Below are 19,556 nucleotides of genomic sequence, written 5' to 3'. Positions count from 1 at the left end.
GGTTAAGTTCCACCCCTCCACAATGACATGCAGCAGCCTTGCAGGGAAATCCCCAACAGAAATTAATTTTTAAAATAGCTCTTCCAGGAAATACATATAAGCACTGATCACCCAGCGTTCTGAGCCCTCTCTGAGGTCATAGACTTCTGGAGAGAGAAAATGAGACACGTAAAAGGGTGGGAACGACTCAATGATGACATACTGTGTAGTCCTGCCCACAAGGAGCACATATCGATTCACCACATAAAAACCCTAGACTACAGCTCAGTTCCCGCTTTTAAGAAAAAAAAAGAAAAAGGGCAGGAAACAAATAATCAAAGAATGATGAGAAAAGAAGGAGAATGACCCCCTTTTGAGCACTCCATAGGTTTTATGGCACCTCTACTTGCCAAAGTTTATGTAAAATGGAAATAATATGGTCTTTGTGCACATTCACATTAAAGAAAAAGAGGACTAAGGTTGACCTGCAAACTACAGAGTTCCTAAGTATTCTTTTTCTCTATTTTTTCTTTTCTGCCTGCTCTCCATCTGCTGTTAGTTTTCTATTAAGATAAAAACCACTGTTTAGATCCAACAAGCTATTCTTGCAAACCACTAAATTTCTATTAATCTCATGGCTAAAAGTTCTGAAGTAAAAGCTATAGGGTGTTGGGGTGTGTGTGTATTTAAAAGACCTTTATAATTTCTATAACCCAAACTTTTTCTCTCCTCATCTTATAATGTAAACTGTGCTATTTGACTTTCACCTGAATTGGTTCCTTTAACATGAAAATTTAAGGCTATTTAGCTGACAGCTGCCCAGGGTTGTAAAACAGGTTATCAAGAATCTGAAAGTCTGATATGAATCTACAAAATTCATTTTATGAATCTACAAAATGTACTTCTAATGATACTTCTAATGGTACTACAAAATGAATCTACAAAATGTACTTCTATTGGCATGCCTAATATGTCTACATATTTACATATTGTGTACAGAATGTTTCACTATTAAAAATATATATAAAAGAGCTCTGAGTAATTGGCTTTAAAAAAGCACCTAAATCAGATACTAAAAAAGACGAGTCAAATGCTTTTTCAAGTTCATGTAACTTAAGTAAAATATTTAATAAATAAGCTAGTTTTAAAATTATTGGTAAAGTAATATTAGAAATGTGTTAACAATTGCCAGCATACATTTTTTTTTTTTTTTTTTTTTTTTTTTTTTGAGACGGAGTCTCGCTTTGTCGCCTAGCCTGGAGTGCAATGGCCGGATCTCAGCTCACTGCAAGCTCCACCTCCCGGGTTTACACCATTCTCCTGCCTCAGCCTCCCGAGTAGCTGGGACTACAGGCGCCCGCCACCTCGCCTGGCTAGTTTTTTGTATTTTTTAGTAGAGACGGGGTTTCACCGTGTTAGCCAGGATGGTCTTGATCTCCTGACCTCGTGATCCGCCCGTCTCAGCCTCCCAAAGTGCTGGGATTACAGGCTTGAGCCACCGCGCCCGGCCGCCAGCATACATTTTTGCCTGCATTTATTAATCAAGCAATTTCATAATTCTCTGCCAGATATATTAAGGTGTCAACATATGGCACAGGGGTTTCAAAACTTCAAACCCAGCCCAAAACGAATGATCTTTGCTTGTGTAATTTTTAATAAATAAGACATTAATATTGGTTTAATGAAAATAGCTGCATCTTAAATATAGTAAGATTACTGTAACTTCTAATCTCACGGCTTTAGGCAGTCTAGTCCACAGGCAACAAGGAGGTTCCTTTTGGGAAAGGACTGTTACCATCTTTGTTTCAAAGCTAAACTATAAACTAAGTTCCTTCCAAAGTTAGTTCAGCTTATGCCCAGGAATGAACAAGGACAGCTTGGAGGTTAAGAGCAAGATGAAGTTAGTTAGGTCAAATCATTTTTCACTGTTAAGATTTTGCAGTGGTGGTTTCATAACTTTAAATTATGACTATCATAGTTTCAATAATGTATGTAAACAATTAAAATAAAATAATTTGGTAAATGTAATAGGATAAATACTTGTAGATAAACTGGTCATAATTTAGAACATAAAGTTAAATTAAATAATAGGTATTTAATTATTTGGGTATTTTCCAATAAATATATATTGTAGGAAAACCCTCTTGCTAAAAAACAAAACACTCTTGCTAAAAGGTGAACAAGTTCTGTCTAATTCAAAGCTTAAAGGTTACATATAAAAGGTAAAAGGAACCAGAAAATAAAAAGAGACATAAAGAAAGTTATAAAAATAAAGAGGTAAATTTTTGTATGTGTGGTAAGAAAGCTTAAAGAAAAATAATTTTATATGAGAAAGAATCTTGTATGGTAAATTTAGTCCTAAAATAAAATGACTGGTTGTTTAAGAAGGAGGGATGTTTCAGGCATGGTGGCTCACACCTGTAATCCCAGCACTTTGGGAGGCAGAGGCAGGTGGATCACGACGTCAGGAGATTGAGACCATCCTGGCTAACACAGTGAAACCCCATCTCTACTGAAAATACAAAAAATTAGCCGGACGTGGTGGCAGAAGCCTGCAGTCCCAGCTACTTGCGAGGCTGAGGCAGGAGAATGGTATGAACCCAGGAGGCAGAGATTGCAGTGAGCCAAGATCATGCCACTGCACTCCAGCCTGGGTGACAGAGCGAGACTCTGTTTCAAAAAAAAAAAAAAAAAAAAAATAGGGAGGGATGTTCAAGAGAAATCAGAAAGCCCAGAAAGCCCAAGCATGTCATGAATGATCAGTGTAAGTTGCAATAAGAGGATTTTTTTTTTCTTTTTTTCTTTTTTTTTTTTTTCAAAATGAGGCTGGGCGCAGTGGCTCACGCCTGTAATCCCAGCACTTTGGGAGGCCGAGGTGGGCGGATCACGAGGTTAGGAGATCGAGACCATCCTGGATAACACAGTGAAACAACATCTCTACTAAAAATACAAAAAATTAGCCAGAAGCTGGGCGCGGTGTCTCATGTCTGTAATCCCAGCACTTTGGGAGGCCAAGGGAGGTGGATCACCTGAGGTTGGGAGTTTGAGACCATCCTGACCAACATGGAGAAACCCCATCTCTACTAAAGTATAAAACTAGCTGGGCATGGTGGCACATGCCTATAATCCCAGCAACTCGGGAGGCTGAGGCAGGAGAAACGCTTGAACCCGGAGGGTGGAGGTTGTGATGAGCCAAAATTGTGTCATTGCACTCCAGCCTGGGCAACAAGAGCAAAACTCCATCTCAAAAATAAAAAAAATTAGCCAGGCATGGTGGCAGGTACCGGTCCCCACTACTCTGGAGGCTGAGGCATGGAGGCTGAGGCAGGAGGATGGTGTGAACCCAGGAGGCGGAGCTTGTAGTTAGCCAAGATTGCACCACTGCACTCCAGGCTGGGTGACAGAGTGAGACACTGTCTCAAAAAAAAAAAAAAACAAAAAGAAAAATGGGCAGGCCTGGTGGCTCAGGCCTATAATTCCAGCAGTTTAGGAGGCCAAGGCAGGTGGATCACCTGAGGTCAGGAGTTCAAGACCAGCCTGGCCAGCATAGTGAAACCCCATCTCTACTAAAACTACACAAATTACCTAGGCGTGGTGGTGGGTGCCTGTAATCCCAGCTATACAGGAGACTGAGACAGGAGAATTGCATGAACTCTGGGGGCAGAGGTTGCAGTGAGCTCAGATCATGCCAGTGTACTCCAGCCTGGGTAAGAGAGTGAGACTCTGTCTCACACACATACAAAAAAGAAATAAAAATAAAAATAAATTTTAAAACCAAAAAACTTTAATATGACCAAGTTGTCATATTAAGTTTTGGTTTGCTTAGACATAAAAAAACTAAGATTAAAAACTTTTTTTTGACTGGGTGCGGTGGCTCACACCTGTAATCCCAGCACTTTGGGAGGCTGAAGCGGGCAGATTACCTGAGGTCAGGAGTTCCAGACCAGCCTGGCTAATATGGTGAAACCCCATCTCTACTAAAAATACAAAATTAGGTTTCTGACCTGTGGCAAGTAAAGAATGTCACTTTCTGACAGTCCCAGAAGTCCCAGGTTTATCCTGGAATCTCAAGAGGAGAGGAAATTCACCCAGCTCATAAGTATTTGATTACATAAATCATGGCTCAGCTTTAGAAAGTCTTATCTGAGATTCCTCCTATGGAACAAGTTCCATGAAAGCAATTTAAAACCCTATGTAAAAAAAAAGTTATTATTCTTGCTGCACTGTATACAAATAATTAGATCAAGTATAATAAAGCAAACCAGTCCTGGCATGATTTGTCTTTGGCAAAATTGGGAAACTAGAGAGAGAAAGTGTATGTCTCAAAACTATGGTACACCTGTTGTTAGATTCTAGTTTTGCCCAATGTTTTTTCAATTTTTATTATTTTCTACAATTCGAACTGAATTTTTTTTTTTTTTTTTTTTTTTGGGACAGAGTCTCATTCTGTCGTCCAGGTTGGAGTGCAGTGGTGCGATCTCGACTCACTGCAAGCTCCACCTCGTGGGTTCACGCCATTCTCCTACCTTACCCTCCTGAGTAGCTGGGGCTACAGGCACCTGCCACCACACCTGGCAGTTTTTTTGTATTTTTAGTAGAGATGGGGTTTTACTGTGTTAGCCAGGATTGTCTGGATCTCCTGACCTCGTGATCCGCCCGTGTCAGCCTCCCAAAGTGCTGGGATTACAGGCGTGAGCCACTGCGCCTTTCCCTGAACTGAACTCTAATTTTTCTTGCTACAAGTCTTCAAAATAATGTTTTCAATTTTTTTCCTTTTTTCTTTCCTTCCATTTTTCCTAATTTGGAGTCTCTGAAAACTAAGCTGTGCTTTTTTAAAGCCCTGCAAACTGAAGCCAGACAACTTAGAAGAAAATAACAGCAACCTATTTACATATATAAGCCACTTTCATACCTGCTTCAGAGTAATGTGGCCTATATCAATTTTTCCAGGATTGTTCTTTGGTTTGTTATTGTTTTTCTCCCTTTCTCCCCCCATTTTCTCTTCATAGGACATGAGACTTCACAACCAGATAAGAATGAGCTTTCAGGACCTAACTAGGAATAAACTGTCCTAGCCATGAGAGATCAGATGAAACCTGAGACCAGAGACTCGTTTTCTTCTAAAATGCTTTCTCCAAACGATTTTAAAAAAGAAAAGTGGGGCCGGGCGCGGTGGCTCAAGCCTGTAATCCCAGCACTTTGGGAGGCCGAGGCGGGCGGATCACGAGGTCAGGAGATCGAGACCATCCTGGCTGACACGGTGAAACCCCGTCTCTACTAAAAAATACAAAAAACTAGCCGGGCGAGGTGGCGGGCGCCTGTAGTCCCAGCTACTGGGGAGGCTGACGCAGGAGAATGGCGTGAACCCGGGAGGCAGAGCTTGCAGTGAGCCGAGATCCGGCCACTGCACTCCAGCCTGGGCAACAGAGCGAGACTCTGTCTCAAAAAAAAAAAAAAAAAAAGAAAAGTGGGGAAATGTGAAAGGAAAGTATCTTGGGCTCCTTCTAGCTGGGAACTGTTCAGGGCAAACCCGCCTCCCATTTTATTAAAGTCATCCCTCTGCTCACAGAGACAGATGCATATTCTGATTGCCTCCTTTGGAAAGGGTCATCAGAAACTCAAAAGAATGCAACCATTTGTCTCTCACCTATTGGTGACCTGGAAGTCCCTGAGGAGGGCCTTACTTTGAGTTGTCCCACCTTTCTGGATGGAACTAAGGTACTTCTCACATATATTGATTGATGTCTCATGTCTCCCTAAAATGTATAAAACCAAGCTGTGCCCCGACCACCTTGGTCACACGTCATCAGGACTTCCTGAGGCTGTGTCATGGGCACGTCCTCAACCTTGGCAAAATAAACTCTCTGAATTAACTGAGACCTGTCTCAGATTTTCTGGGTTCACATTACCATATATGGCTATTGAAAAGGAAAAATATTAATAACAATTACTAACTTTGTAAAATATTTGCAATGTGCCAGATGCTGAACTACACATTCTCCATACCCATGATTTCATTTCATCCTCACAGCAATCCTGAGGTAGGTATGAGTTATTTTGATTTGCTACATAAGAAAAGTACCTGAAGTCACATGGCTAGTAAATGGTGGAAAAGAGATTTCAACCAATGTATTCAGACTCTGAAGCCCACATTCTTAACTCTTAAGTGCATCAAATAGGGGGTCATGTAAAAAATATAATAATCCTTTAGTTGGAACTTTAAACAGGAAGGATTCTAATACTAAGAGATGAACAGATCCCTAAGCTTAGCTCTAATCACCTTGTTACAAGAAGTTTAGCCTAAAGCTGCCTCCTTACATATTTTAAGTTTAGCCTAAATGTCCCTACATACCTAGTGACTTGTAACCTAACTGGATGTGCAAACAACCTTTAACGTACTCTTGTAACAAGTAGCCCAGTCTCAACCAATCACGGCAGCCCAGTTTCAGCCAGTCATAGGCAGCCAATTGCTCAAATAAGGCAAACACTAGGCTGCAACCAATCTAGCTGTTTATGTACCTCACTTTTTTTTTTTTTTTTGAGACAGGGGATCTCCCTCTGCCGCCCAGGCTGGGGTACAGTGGTATGATCATGACTCACTGCAGCCTCAACCTCCCAGGTTCAAGCGATCCTCCCACCTCAGTCTCCCAAGTAGCTAGGACCACAGGAATGAGTGGTACACCTGCTTTCATATATATATATATATACACACACACACACACACGCACACGCACATACATATACAGATACATATACCATACACACACACACATATATATATATTTCTTTTTTCTTGTAGAGATGGGGGTCTCCCTATGTTGCCCAGGGTGGTCTCGAACTCCTGGGCTCCAAGCAATCCTCCTACCTTGGCCTCCTAAAGTGCTGGGATTATAGGTATAAGCAATTGGGCCTGGCCTCTACCTCACTTCCGTTTTCTGTATGTCACTTTCCTGTTTCTGTCCATAAATACTATCCAACCATGTAGCTGCCCTGGAGTCACTCTGAACCTATTCTAATTCCAGAAGCTGCTGATTTGCAAATCATTCTTTGTTCAGTTAAACTCTGTTGAATTTAATTTGTCTAAAGTTTTTCTTTTAACAACTCAAACAGAATACAAAGGGTTCTAAGCAACAATTGAACATAAACAAGCTAGCTGCTTAACAGGAACTCAGTAGTTTCCTTGATTCAGTTTAGCTAACACTTTAAACCAATAGCTGCTTAACAGGAACTCAGTACAGTTTCCTTGATTTAGTTTAGCTAATATTTTAAACTAATCTGGATTATAATGCCATACTCATACAGAATTCTGCAATGGTAGTTTCCTAAAGTAGTAATTTAATGACCACTAAGTGCTGCTCATATAAACTGGAAAAATGTATATCCCCTTCAGAACTTAGTGTTCCTAGTGCAAACATAGCTTACTTAATAAAACACTAGCTAAGTAGAGCAAGAAAGCTCAAACCACTGGTAAGCAATATTCAATCAATTTATCAGTCATCTGAACCAGAGCAACTCTATTTTGAATACAGGCTGGGTAAAATAAGGCTGAGACCTACTGGGCTGCATTCCCAGGTTAGGCATTCTAAGTCACAAGATGAGACAGAGGTCGCATAAGATACAAGTCACAAAGACCTTGCTGATAAAGCAGGCTGAAGTAAAGAAGCCAGTCAAAACCCACCAAATGGAAAATGGCAATGAAAGTGACCTCTGGTCATCCTCACCGCTCATACATTCTAATTATAATGCATTAGCACACTAAACAACACTTCCACCAGCACTATACCAGTTTACAAATGCCATGGCACGGTCAAGAAATTACCCTATATGGTCTATGAAGGGAAGGAACCCTCAGTTATGGGAATTACCACCCCTTTCCTGGAAAATTCATGAATAATCCACCCCTTGTTTAGCATATAATCAGGAAATGACCATAAAAGTGGCCAGCCAACAGCCCTCAGGGCTGCTGTGCCTATGGAGTAGCCATTATCTTGTTTCTTTACTTCTCTAATAAACTTGCTTTCACTTTTCTCTATGGATTGGCCTCAAATTATTTCTTACACAAGATCCAAGAACCCCCTCTTGAGGTCTGGATCAAGACTCTTTTCCGGTAGCAAACTCAGTGGCCATCACAGACCTCTCCCTCCACTAAGCAGTTTAAGTGGCCAAGTCTCATGTTACTGGGAACTTTAGAAGATGGGAGGGAGAGTTCAGGTAAAATCCTAAGGAATTTGTTGTATTTCCTATCTGGGTGGGTGGCAAGAAGCTTTCAAACTGAACTTACATGCCGTTCAATCCCAATTTTCACCCTCATGCTTATGGCTTTCCAGAACAGAGAGTTAATTTCTGCATTAAAATAACATTGGCCACCAAAGAAAGGTTTCATATGTGTATAATGGGGTGGGAATGAATAATTCCTACACCAGCCAACATTATGGATGTTGCTCTAGTCCAACATTTTTCTGTACTGTAAGTAAATTTTTTTTAGTTGTCATGCAAACATAGAGTAAAAATTTTAAAACTGAATTTTCCCTGTTGCCTAAAGGGAAAGAGATCTTTTCTCTCCTTCCTTTTCCTTACAGTATTTCTTTGAAAAACCCAGTATTGGCCGGGCGCGGTGGCTCAAGCCCGTAATCCCAGCACTTTGGGAGGCCGAGGCGGGTGGATCACGAGGTCAGGAGATCGAGACTATCCTGGCTAACATGGTGAAACCCCGTCTCTACTAAAAATACAAAAAACTAGCCCGGCGTGGTGGCGGGCGCCTGTAGTCTCAGCTACTTGGGAGGCTGAGGCGGGAGAATGGCGTGAACCCGGGAGGCGGAGCTTGCAGTGAGCCGAGATCACACCACTGCACTCCAGCCTGGGAGACACAGCGAGACTCCGTCTCAAAAAAAAAAGAAAAACCCAGTATTTATAAATTATTCCTCTTTCCCTTTGATATGCATGCAAATCTTTTTAAAGGCTAAATAAACTAGCCCTACCTTAGCTTTTTTAAACCCAATAAATACAGTAAAACCCAGGACTGTTTTTCTGAAGGGCCTGGAACCCCCTCCTTTATATTTATTTATTAATTTTTTTTTTTAATTTTTTTTTTGAGATGAAGTCTCACTCTGTAGCCCAGGCTGGAGTGCACAATCTCGACTCATTGCAACCTCCGCCTCCCGGTTCAAGTGATTCTTCTGCCTCAGCCTCCCAAGTAGCTGGAATTACAGGTGCGTGCCACCACACCCAGCTATTTTTTTTTTTTTTTTTTTTTTGAGACGGAGTCTTGCTCTGTCACCCAGGCTGGAGTGCAGTGGCCGGATCTCAGCTCACTGCAAGCTCCGCCTCCCGGGTTTACGCCGTTCTCCTGCCTCAGCCTCCCGAGTAGCTGGGACTACAGGCGCCCGCCACCTCGCCCGGCTAGTTTTTTTGTATTTTTTAGTAGAGACGGGGTTTCACCGTGTTAGCCGGGATCGTCTCTCGATCTCCTGGCCTCGTGATCCGCCCGTCTCGGCCTCCCAAAGTGCTGGGATTACAGGCTTGAGCCACCGCGCCCGGCCAATTTTTGTATTTTTAATAGAGACGGGGTTCGACATGTTGGCTAGGCTGGTCTCAAACTCCTGACCTCAAGTGATCTGCTCTCCTCAGCCTCCCAAAGTACTGGAATTACAGGCGTGAGCCACCATGCTCAGCCAAACCCCCTGAATCCCCTATTTTAAATGGAAATATCCAGGAAGAAAATGACCCAGCCCTATCACTGTGGGAGTTTAACCTAGGCACCTCAACTACTTGTTTTATCATAGAGCTGTTTTATGTTTTCCTTTGGAAAAAAGTAACTAGGTAGCACAGATGACCAACTCTATTACCAGATGAATTTAGAATGAACTATGAAAGCATGTACAGCAAATGTCAAGACTTCTTACAAGAGGACAAATTACCATTCATCTTGAGACTACATAATGGGTTGTATCTGCTCAGCTACATACAAATAAATGGTGGTATTTATTTGTATGTGGTATTTCTTTTTCTGAAAGAAACTGCATTAGTATATTATCCATAATACATCCCAGTCTGGTTTAATGCTTATTATTCTTTTTCTTTTCTTTTTTTTTTTTTTTTTTTTTTGAGTCAGGGTCTTACTTGTTGCCCAGGCTGGAATGCAGTTTACTGCAGCCTCAAACTCCTGGGCTCAAGTGATCCTCCTGACTCAGCCTTCTGAGTAACTGGGACGACAGGTGCACACCACCACACCTAGATAATTTTTTATTTTTTGTAGAGATGGGGTCTCCCTTTGTTGCCCAGGCTAGTCTCAAACTCCCGGCCTCACGTGATCCTCCCACCTCAGCCTCCCAAAGCACTGGGATTACAGGTGTGAGCCACCACATTCAGCCTCACACAGGTCTTTACGTAACAAGATACAAGCTCCTCCTAGTCTCAAGACTTCACACATGCCCTTCCCTCCTTCTGTTAGCTCTTTGTCCATTTAACTCCAACTCAGTCCTTGAAGTCTCAGCTAAATATTATTTTCTTGGGAAAGCCTTCCCTGTCTCTCCTCATTTCCCCCCCAACACCCCCTCCGCCCCCAGCATGCCGGTGACTCCACTATATATTCTCACAGCACCCTCTACTGTTCTCCACAGCATGCATCACAATCATAATTAACATTTAGTTTTATGTATATATTTACTGTCTATCTCCCTTGCTAGATTTACAAGCAATTTAAAGACAGGGGTTTTATTTGTTTTGGTCATCACTGTATCCACAACACCCAGCACAATGCTGGTACACTGTAAGCGTTCAATAAGTATCTGAAGGAATTAATAAGATTTGTAGCTAAGTGCTAGGTTCTGAAGTGACGTGGTATTGGATCTGCCTTTACTGGCTCTATGCCTTTGTTATTGTTGTTGTTTGAGACAGGGTCTCACTTCCCCACCCCCCACCCCGGCCCCAAGACGGAGTCTCGCTCTTGTAGCCCAGACTAGAGTGCAGTGGCGGGATCTCAGCTCACTGCAACCTCTGCCTCCCAGGTTCAAGCGATTCTCCTGCCAAAGCCTCCCGAGTAGCTGGGATTACAGGCACCCACCACCACGCCCCGCTAATTTTTGTTTGTTTGTTTTGAGACGGAGTCTTGCTCTGTCGCCCAGGCTGGAGAGCAGTGGCGGGATCTCGGCTCACTGCAAGCTTCGCATCCCGGGTTCACACCAGTCTCCTGCCTCAGCCCCCCCAGTAGCTGGGACTACAGGAGCCCTCCACCACGCCCGGCTAATTTTTTTGTAATTTTTTTAGTACAGACGGGGTTTCACCGTGTTAGCCAGGATGGTCTCGATCTCCTGACCTTGTGATCCGCCCACCTCGGCCTCTCAAAGTGCTGGAATTACAGCGCCCAGCCAATTGTTGTATTTTTTAGTAGAGACTGGTTTCACCATGTTGGCCAGGCTGGTCTCGAACTCCTGACCTCAGGTGATCCGCCCGCCTCAGCCCCTAAAGGTGTGAGTCACCGTACCCAGCTAAGACAGGGTCTCACTTTGTCACCCAGACTTGAATACAATGGCGTGATCTCGGCTCACTGCAGCCTCAATCTCCCAGGTTCAAGCAATCCACTTGCCTCGGTCCCAACAAGTAGCTGGGACTACAGGCGTGTGCCACCATGCCTGGCTAATAGCTCTATGCCTTTGGATAAATTTCTCAACATCTCTAAGCCCATCTCTCCCTCCATAAATGAAGATTATAGTTCCTATTATTAGGGTTATTACGGGATTGAGTAATTCAGTAAAGGGATTAGTACAATGCCTGGAACATAGCAAACACTCAAAAAATATCAACTATTATTAAGGAATGGAGAAAAGGGGACATGTACATGGTAGGGAAGGCATATTCCACACCCTTGATAAAGGCACAAACATAGCTTCCATTACGCAAACACACCGTTGCAATCGGCAACAGTGTAAGCAAGTATTCTCCTTACTAAATGTATGAGTGTATGAAACCCAAACGTTATTTCAAAAGTAACTTCACGATTCTCAAATCATTACACAAAGGTTTGGAAACTGAAAAAAGAGCATTAGGTGGCTACCATTTGTTGAATACCTACTATGTGCCAGACACCAGCTGAGCACCTTGCAAGTGCAGTTTCATTTACGCTTCACAACAACCTTATGAGTGGGTTTGTTATTCCCAAAGTTACAGCTGAAGAAACAGACACTCCGAGTTTAAAACATTTGCCCAAAGCCGCACAGCCAGGAAGCCGCAGAGTAAGTATTGGAAGAGCAAGACATCTCAAACAGCCATTCCTGTGGACGCTCGAGTCAGCACCCTCCTTCTGCCTTCTGAAAAACCGGAGTTCCTTTGGCTAATCCTAACTCGCCGTCACTGGCTAAGGTGCCACCGTCCCCCAGCGCTCAACCCTCGGTCTTGCCGCAGGCACACGCTGCGGGGGCTCCCCTACGTCGCGCAGAAATGCGGGAATAAACAGGCTCGAGCCAAGAGCCCTCTGGGAGCAGAGGCCTTTCACACACAGCGCCCAGCGCGACACCCATTTCCAGCCGCGGAAACCGGACGCAAGAGACCTCGGCGACAGGCGGGGTTCCCAGCCAAGCACTCGCCGGAACCAAAGCCCTGGTCCCAGCGACTGGGCTGTCTTCCTTCAGAGTTCCGCGTTGCGGGGATCCGAAAGCCGCCCGGGATTCCGCGCGCTCCCCCAGGGCCCGCGGCCTTCGCTCTACCACTACACCGCTTCCCCTCACCCAGGCCGGGGAGTCGCCTCAGCTCAAGGCCAGACCCTATTCCCTGATCTCGGAGGTTCCTTCTTCCCCAGCCCCTACCTGGTTGCCGGAGAGACCATAGTCAATCCATCCTCCCGCCTCGGAAGTGACGTGTACGCAGCCGGCGAGGCTCCGTCCAATCACAGCGTTGAGGCTGCGCATGCGCGTTGGGCGGGCGTCCCTCAAGGTGTACGTAGGACCCGCTAAACCAGAGATCTGAACAGGGTCCACCTGCATAACTACAGTGCCTTCATCTTCTGGAGGGAAATTCCGAAGGTCGTGGCTGGTGTTCCGTGGACTTTCGGCGAAGAACATAGTTGGAGAATTCACGATACAGTTATCAAGATGATTATAATGCCACAGTAATCAGAACAGTGTGATAACTGGTACAAAGGTAAAAACAATGAATGAAAAAGAGAGACGCCAGAAACAGACCCGCAGCTATGTCGTCACTTTTTCCTCCTACAAGTAGCCACGGTAATGCAATAAGGAAAGTTTTGTTCAATATATAGTGCTACGTCAATTGAATGTCGATTGGGGGAAAATGAACCTTGACTCCTATCTCAAGTAAAATAATTCTAGATGGATGGTAGACCTGAATGTGAACAGCACAACTCTAGACAATAAAATCGCAGAATATCATAACCATGAGAGAGGAAAATAACGTTTTAGCAGAACACAAAAAGTGCCAGTCCTAAAGGAAAAGGCTGATAAATTGGGCGTCAGTAACTATAAGATACCGAAAAGACCCCATTGAGAAAAGGGAAAGACAATAGAACAGACAAGATATTTGAAATACATATATCTGAAAATGAATTTTATTCAGAATATATACGTACTTCTTGCAAATAAATTTTTTGAAGGACCTGAAGTGATTTAAAAAAAAAAAAAAAAAAAAAAGCATGAAAAGAGGATATTGAGAGTAAAGGGCAGAGGAAGGAAGGGGCAGGGCAGAGGAAGGAAGGGGTGGGGGGACTCTCATCATTCAAAATTCATAAGATGGCAAATATGTGTAAGGTGGAAAATCTCCCTCTCTGTTCTCCAGGAACCCACTTCACCTCCCCCTAGGTAACAATGCTATTAGCTATGTGTGTCCTTTCAGAGCCAGTTTATTGATAACCAAGCAATTATATATATATTCAACACCCCCTTGTTACACAAGCAATAGCATTCTGAAACACCCTTCTGTTCTTGCTTTTATTCACTTTAACGAATTAATATATCATGGAAATTCTTACAGATATCCACAAACTCTGAAAGTGGGAAATTTTATTTTTAACTAAATATTTATTTTTGGTGTTTTCACACAAGTTTTTATACCCTCCTGGTCCCTCTCCAATGTTCTAGAAACTCTAGATTCCTGCTTGCCTATTCACAAAGTTTGAATATCCTTTAACAAACCCAATATGAACCTATGAGGCAGGAAAGTAGGGTCTGGAGGCAGGGAACCTAAGGCCAATTCACGCTGACTTCCTAGAACTAAATCAAAAGGAAAACCAGAACTTTCCATGCCCAAGTAACAAAAGGACCAGAAGCTACTCCCTTTGCAACCTGCCCTACTTTTCTGCCTGGCAGATGAAAAACTGAAGGTACCTCTGATTGGTCCCCTCTTGCAACCAATCAGGCTGATCACAGGCCACTACCCCTCTTTTACATAGGGTGTACACCAAGTAACCAACGGGAAACCTCTAGAGGATATTTAAACTGCAGAAAATTCTGTAACTGGGCTCTTGAGCCACATGCTAGGCAGGCTCCCACGCTCTGGAGTGTGCTTTTGTTGCATCATTCTTTCCTTGCTTTGTTCGTGCGTTTTGTCCAATTCTTTGTTCAAAACGCCAAGAACCTGGACACCCTCCACTGGGTAACGCCTGACTAAGTCAGTTTCCTGGGGTTCATTTCCTAGGCCTGCTACCCTCTTAGCCAACCCACTCTTCAGTCCTGCATGGAATTTGTTTTAGAAGCAACTCAACACATTTCAATGTTTTGGTAACCAATTTGAACTGCATCTCCCAAATGCAAGTGTAAGAACTCTAACTTCACAGCCAGGATATTATACAAATAGATTCCAGTAGGCCGGGTGCAGTGGCTCACACCTGTAATCCAGCACTTTGGGAGGCTGAGGCAGGCAGATCACCTGAGGTCGGGAGTTTGAGATCAGCTTGACCAACATGGGGAAACCCCATCTACTAAAAATTTTAAAAAATCAGCCAGGCATGGTGTCGTGTACCTGTAGTCCCAGCTACTCAGGAGGCTGAGGCAGGAGAATCACTTGAACCCAAGAGGTGGAGGTGGCAGTGAGCAGAGATCACACCACTGCGCTCCAGCCTGGGCAACACAGTGAGACTCCATCTCAAAAACAAACAAACAAAACAAATAGATTCCAGTGGTTAGCACAGTTCCATGGCTTTCTATGAAAACAAGATGGAAGAATTTTGTTTCCAAGAAGATGAACTAGACACAATTTTCCCTATTCCTTTTACTAAGTACAACTAAAAATTGTGGGCATTATATATAAAACAATCTAAGACTCCGAAAGGTGGAGAGAAGGAAACCAGCTAGCCACCCTGAGACCCAACGAACAATATGGTGGGTGTTGCCTTATATATCCCAGACTGGGTGCTAGGAAGTAAGAAACCTGGAAATGCCGACAGGCAAAGACAATGCCCTAAGAAAAGCCTTCTCTCTCTAGCCACAGGACCAGGAAAAGCACAGCCTCAGAAGACAGAAAATGTTTAGATAATAATGACTCTAATCCAGCCCAAACCACAGAAAGAACCCCATCCCCATGCTTGCCTCTTGGAAAGCCCAGACTGCCACCCATGCTAGGCTGTAAAGAGGCACCACCATCCCCTCCCCCTGGCATGGTGTCAGAGAAGGCCAAGTGGAGGGCTGGATTTTCATTCCCACTGAGCAGCAAGGAGGCTCTCCCCCAGCATGGTATCAGTGGAAACCACATGGAGAACCTGGACTTCCACCCGACTTGATCGGAAGAAAGCACTCATCCCCTTCTCTGGGGTGGTGTCAGAGACAGTGTTCCATGAAAGGGCATATAGGCAAAGCCACCCTCAAATGCCCAAGGAGCTGGGAAAACATAGGAAGCAGACAAATCCAGTTTGTCAGTATAGGATAATTAATTAGAGGGAACTTACAGACAGAAGCATGGTCTTCGGTGTCCGCAAGGCAGGTGGATCTCCACACAGTAGCCTCCCAGAACCAGGGCTTATATCTTGGGGAAAAAAAAATATACTTACCCTGGAAGGAATGTGTAGATGGTTGAGAGAATGCTGTGGGTGTCACAACCTATGATTTCTGCAACAGCATCAAGGGTTGTTTCTGTAAAAAGGCAAAAGTTACAGTGAATAGGTGATCCTATATAAAGAGTAATACATCAACTAGACATTTTGGAGGCATTCCTGGAATTGGAGTTAGCGGATTCGCATTTAAAATAAAGTCACTCTTGTCCCTATAGGGAGCCAAGTGGAGAGTCAGAACTTTCAACATCACTCGGTGGCAACAAAGCCACCTCCCACCCCACATATCAGTGGAGGTCCCCTCCCCATCCCAGCAAGGGTGGTATCCCTGGAGGCCAACTGGAGAGCCTGAACTCCCATTCGTGCCAAATAACCTCCCTCCACATGTCAACAAAGGCCAAGTGGAAGGCCTGGACTTCCACCCCCACTTGGCAATAATGAAGAGGCATCCCCTTCCCCTGCCAAAGTGGGTCAGGAAGCCTGCTAAAACACAAGATTTAAATAAGGTCCAGAGTCTTACAACACCCCAAAGTCCAAGTTTCCACCAAAAAGCACTCATTATACCAAGAAATGGGAAAATCTAAACTTAAATGAGAAAACACAATCAACAGATGCCAACACAGCTGAGCACAGTGGCACACACCTGGAACTCCAGCACTTTGGGAGGCCAAGATGGAAGGATCCCTTAAACCCAGGAGTTCAAGACCAGCCTGGGCAACATAGTGAGACCCCACCTCTACAAATAACTTTTTTTTTTTTTTAAGTAGCAGGGCTTGGTGACATGTTCCTGTGGTCCCAGCTACCTGAGAGGCTGAGGCAGGAGGATCACTTGAGCCCAGGAGTTTGAGGCTGCAGTGAGCTATGATTGCACAACTGCACTCCAGCCTGGGTGACAAAGTGAGACCCTGTCTCAAAAAAAAAACTTTTTTTAAGAAAAATCAATTGTATTTCCATATACTAGCAACAAACATGAAAACCAAAAATTTAAATGCAGTACCATTTATAATCACTCAAAAAATCAAAATACTGGCCGGGCGCGGTGGCTCAAGCCTGTAATCCCAGCACTTTGGGAGGCCGAGACGGGCGGATCACGAGGTCAGGAGATCGAGACCATCCTGGCTAACACGGTGAAACCCCGTCTCTACTAAAAAATACAAAAAACTAGCCGGGCGCGGTGGCAGGCGCCTGTAGTCCCAACTACTCGGGAGGCTGAGGCAGGAAAATGGCGTGAACCCGGGAGGCGGAGCTTGCAGTGAGCTGAGATCCGGCCACTGCACTCCAGCCTGGGCGGCAGAGCGAGACTCCGTCTCAAAAAAAAAAAAAAAAAAAAAAAAAATCAAAATACTTAGGTGGAAGTTTAACAAAACATGTACAGGACTTATAAGCTGAAAACTACAATAGACTGTTGTAAGAAATCAAAGATCAGCTGGGCACAGTGGCTCATGCCTATAATCCTAGTACTTTGGGAGGCTGAGGCAGGCAGATGGCTTGAGTCCAGGAGTTCAAGACGGCCTGGGCAAGACCCCGTCTCTACAAAAAAATACAAAAAATTAACTGGGCATGGTAACCTGTAGTCCCAGCTACTTGGGAGGCTGAGGTGGGAGGATCGCTTGAGTCCAGAAGGCAGAGGTTGTAGTGAGCCAAAATCACACCACTGCACTCTAGCCTGGGCGACAGAGTGAGACCCTGTTTAAAAAAAAAAAAAAAAAAAAAAAGGAATTAAGATCTAAAGAAAGAGACATTCCGGCTGGGCATGGTGGCTCACGCCTGTAATCCCAGCACTTTGGAAGGCCAAGGCGGGCGGATCATGAGGTCAGGAGATCAAGACCATCCTGGCTAACACGGTGAAACCCTGTCACTACCAAAAATACAAAAAATTAGCCAGGCGTGGTGGCCGGCACCCTGTAGTCCCAGCTACTCAGGAAGCTGTGGCAGGAGAATGGCGTGAACCCGGGAGGAGGAGGTTGCAGTGAGCCGAGATCGCGCCACTGCACTCCAGCCTGGGAGACAGAGTGAGACTCCTTCTCAAAAAAAAAAAAAAAAAAAAAGAAAGAAAGAGACATTCCAGGCTCATGGACTGAAGACTCAACATAGTAATGATGTCAATTCTCCTTTAATTGATATACAGGTTTAACAAAATTCCTATCAAAATGCCAGCAAAATTTTTTGAAGATAGAGAAAAAAAATTTTTTTAATGTATGTAGAAAGGCAAAGGAACTAGAATAGCTAAAACAATTTTGGAAAACAATAATAAAATGGAAAGAATCACTCTACCTGATTTCAATTTTTATTATTTTTTTTTTGAGACAGGGTCTTACTTTGTTGTGCAGGCTGGAGTGCAGTGGTGCAAACAAAGCACATTGCAGCGTCAACCTCCCAGGCTCAGGTGATTCTCCCACTTCAGCCTCCCAGGTAGCTGGGACTACAGGTGCATGCCACCACACCCAGCTAATTTTTTCTGTATGTTTTGTAGAGACAGGGTCTTGCTATGTTGACCAGGCTGGTCTCGAACTCCTGGGCTCAAGCAATCCTCCCACCATGGGCTCCCAAAGTTCTGGGATTACAGACGAGAGCAACCACACCCAGCTTCAAATCTTATTATATAGCTCAAGATTGTTTGGTATTATTGAAGGACAAATATATAGGTCAATGAGAAAGAATAGAGGACCCAGAAATAGCACCACACAAGCATGTCCATCTGATTTTTAAGAAAGATTAAAAAACAATTCAATGAGATGATAGGCTTTTTCAACAAATGGTGCTGGAGCAATTGAATGTTAATGGACAAAAATTTAAAAATAATAATAAAGAACTTGGACCTAAACGTCACACCATTTATGAAAATTAACTCAAAATGAATAATAGATTTAAACATAAAGCATAAACATTTTAGAAGGTAGTACAGAAGAAAATGTGGAGGAACTAGGGGTTGGTAGAGATTTCTTCAAAATGACACTGAAAGTATGATTCATAAAAGAAAAAATGCATAAAGTGGACTTGATCAAAATTAAAAATGTTTTGCTCTGCAAAAGACTCTGTTAATGGAATCAAAAGGCAAAGTGCACACTGGAAGGATATGCAAACTAAATACCTGAAAAAGGACTCATATCTAGAATATACAAAAAATTATCAGCCAGGCACGGTGGCTCACACCTGTAATTCTAAGACTTTGGGAGGCTAAGGTGGGAGAATTGCTTGAGCCCAGGAGTTTGAGACCAGCCTGGGCAACATAGTAAGACCCTGTTTCTATTTTTTTTTAATAAAAAAAAACTCTCAAAACGCAACATGAAAAAATTGAGCAATTCAATTTAAAAAATGGACAAAGACATGAAGAAACATTTCACTGAAGAGAATATACAACCGGCAAATAAGCACATAGAAAGATGATCAACATTACTAGCCATTAGGGAAATGCAAATCAAGACCCTGTTGAGATATCACTACACATCTCTTAGAACAGCTAGACAGATGTTGAATTTCTTAACACCCCAAAACCTTAGCCTCTCATCCTTAAAATGAAGATAGTAAAGAAACTGTGAGGCCAAAGATGATAACACTTGTGAAATGCCACAGAAGTTAGTACTCA

The 19,556-nt window shown here is 43.5% G+C and overlaps 1 protein-coding gene across 2 annotated transcripts in view; it reads right to left on the bottom strand.

Annotated features, from left to right (window-relative positions):
- The window catches only part of LOC105493314 (dehydrogenase/reductase 7B), a 66,167-nt gene extending 53,279 nt beyond the window's left edge, over nucleotides 1–12,888 (bottom strand). The window contains exon 1 of one of the 2 annotated variants that reach the window (XM_011760873.2): nucleotides 12,780–12,888. In XM_011760873.2, the coding sequence (XP_011759175.1) occupies nucleotides 12,780–12,799 (20 nt within the window). In that variant the 5' untranslated portion in view covers nucleotides 12,800–12,888. The other variant, XM_011760878.3, reaches the window with a different exon arrangement.
- Nucleotides 12,889–19,556: the final 6,668 nt, after the last annotated feature.

Source organism: Macaca nemestrina, chromosome 17, assembly GCF_043159975.1.
Source record: "Macaca nemestrina isolate mMacNem1 chromosome 17, mMacNem.hap1, whole genome shotgun sequence".
Lineage (NCBI taxonomy): Eukaryota > Metazoa > Chordata > Mammalia > Primates > Cercopithecidae > Macaca > Macaca nemestrina.
Note: the sequence above shows the minus strand (reverse complement) of the source record. Positions and strands in the feature narration are given on the sequence as shown.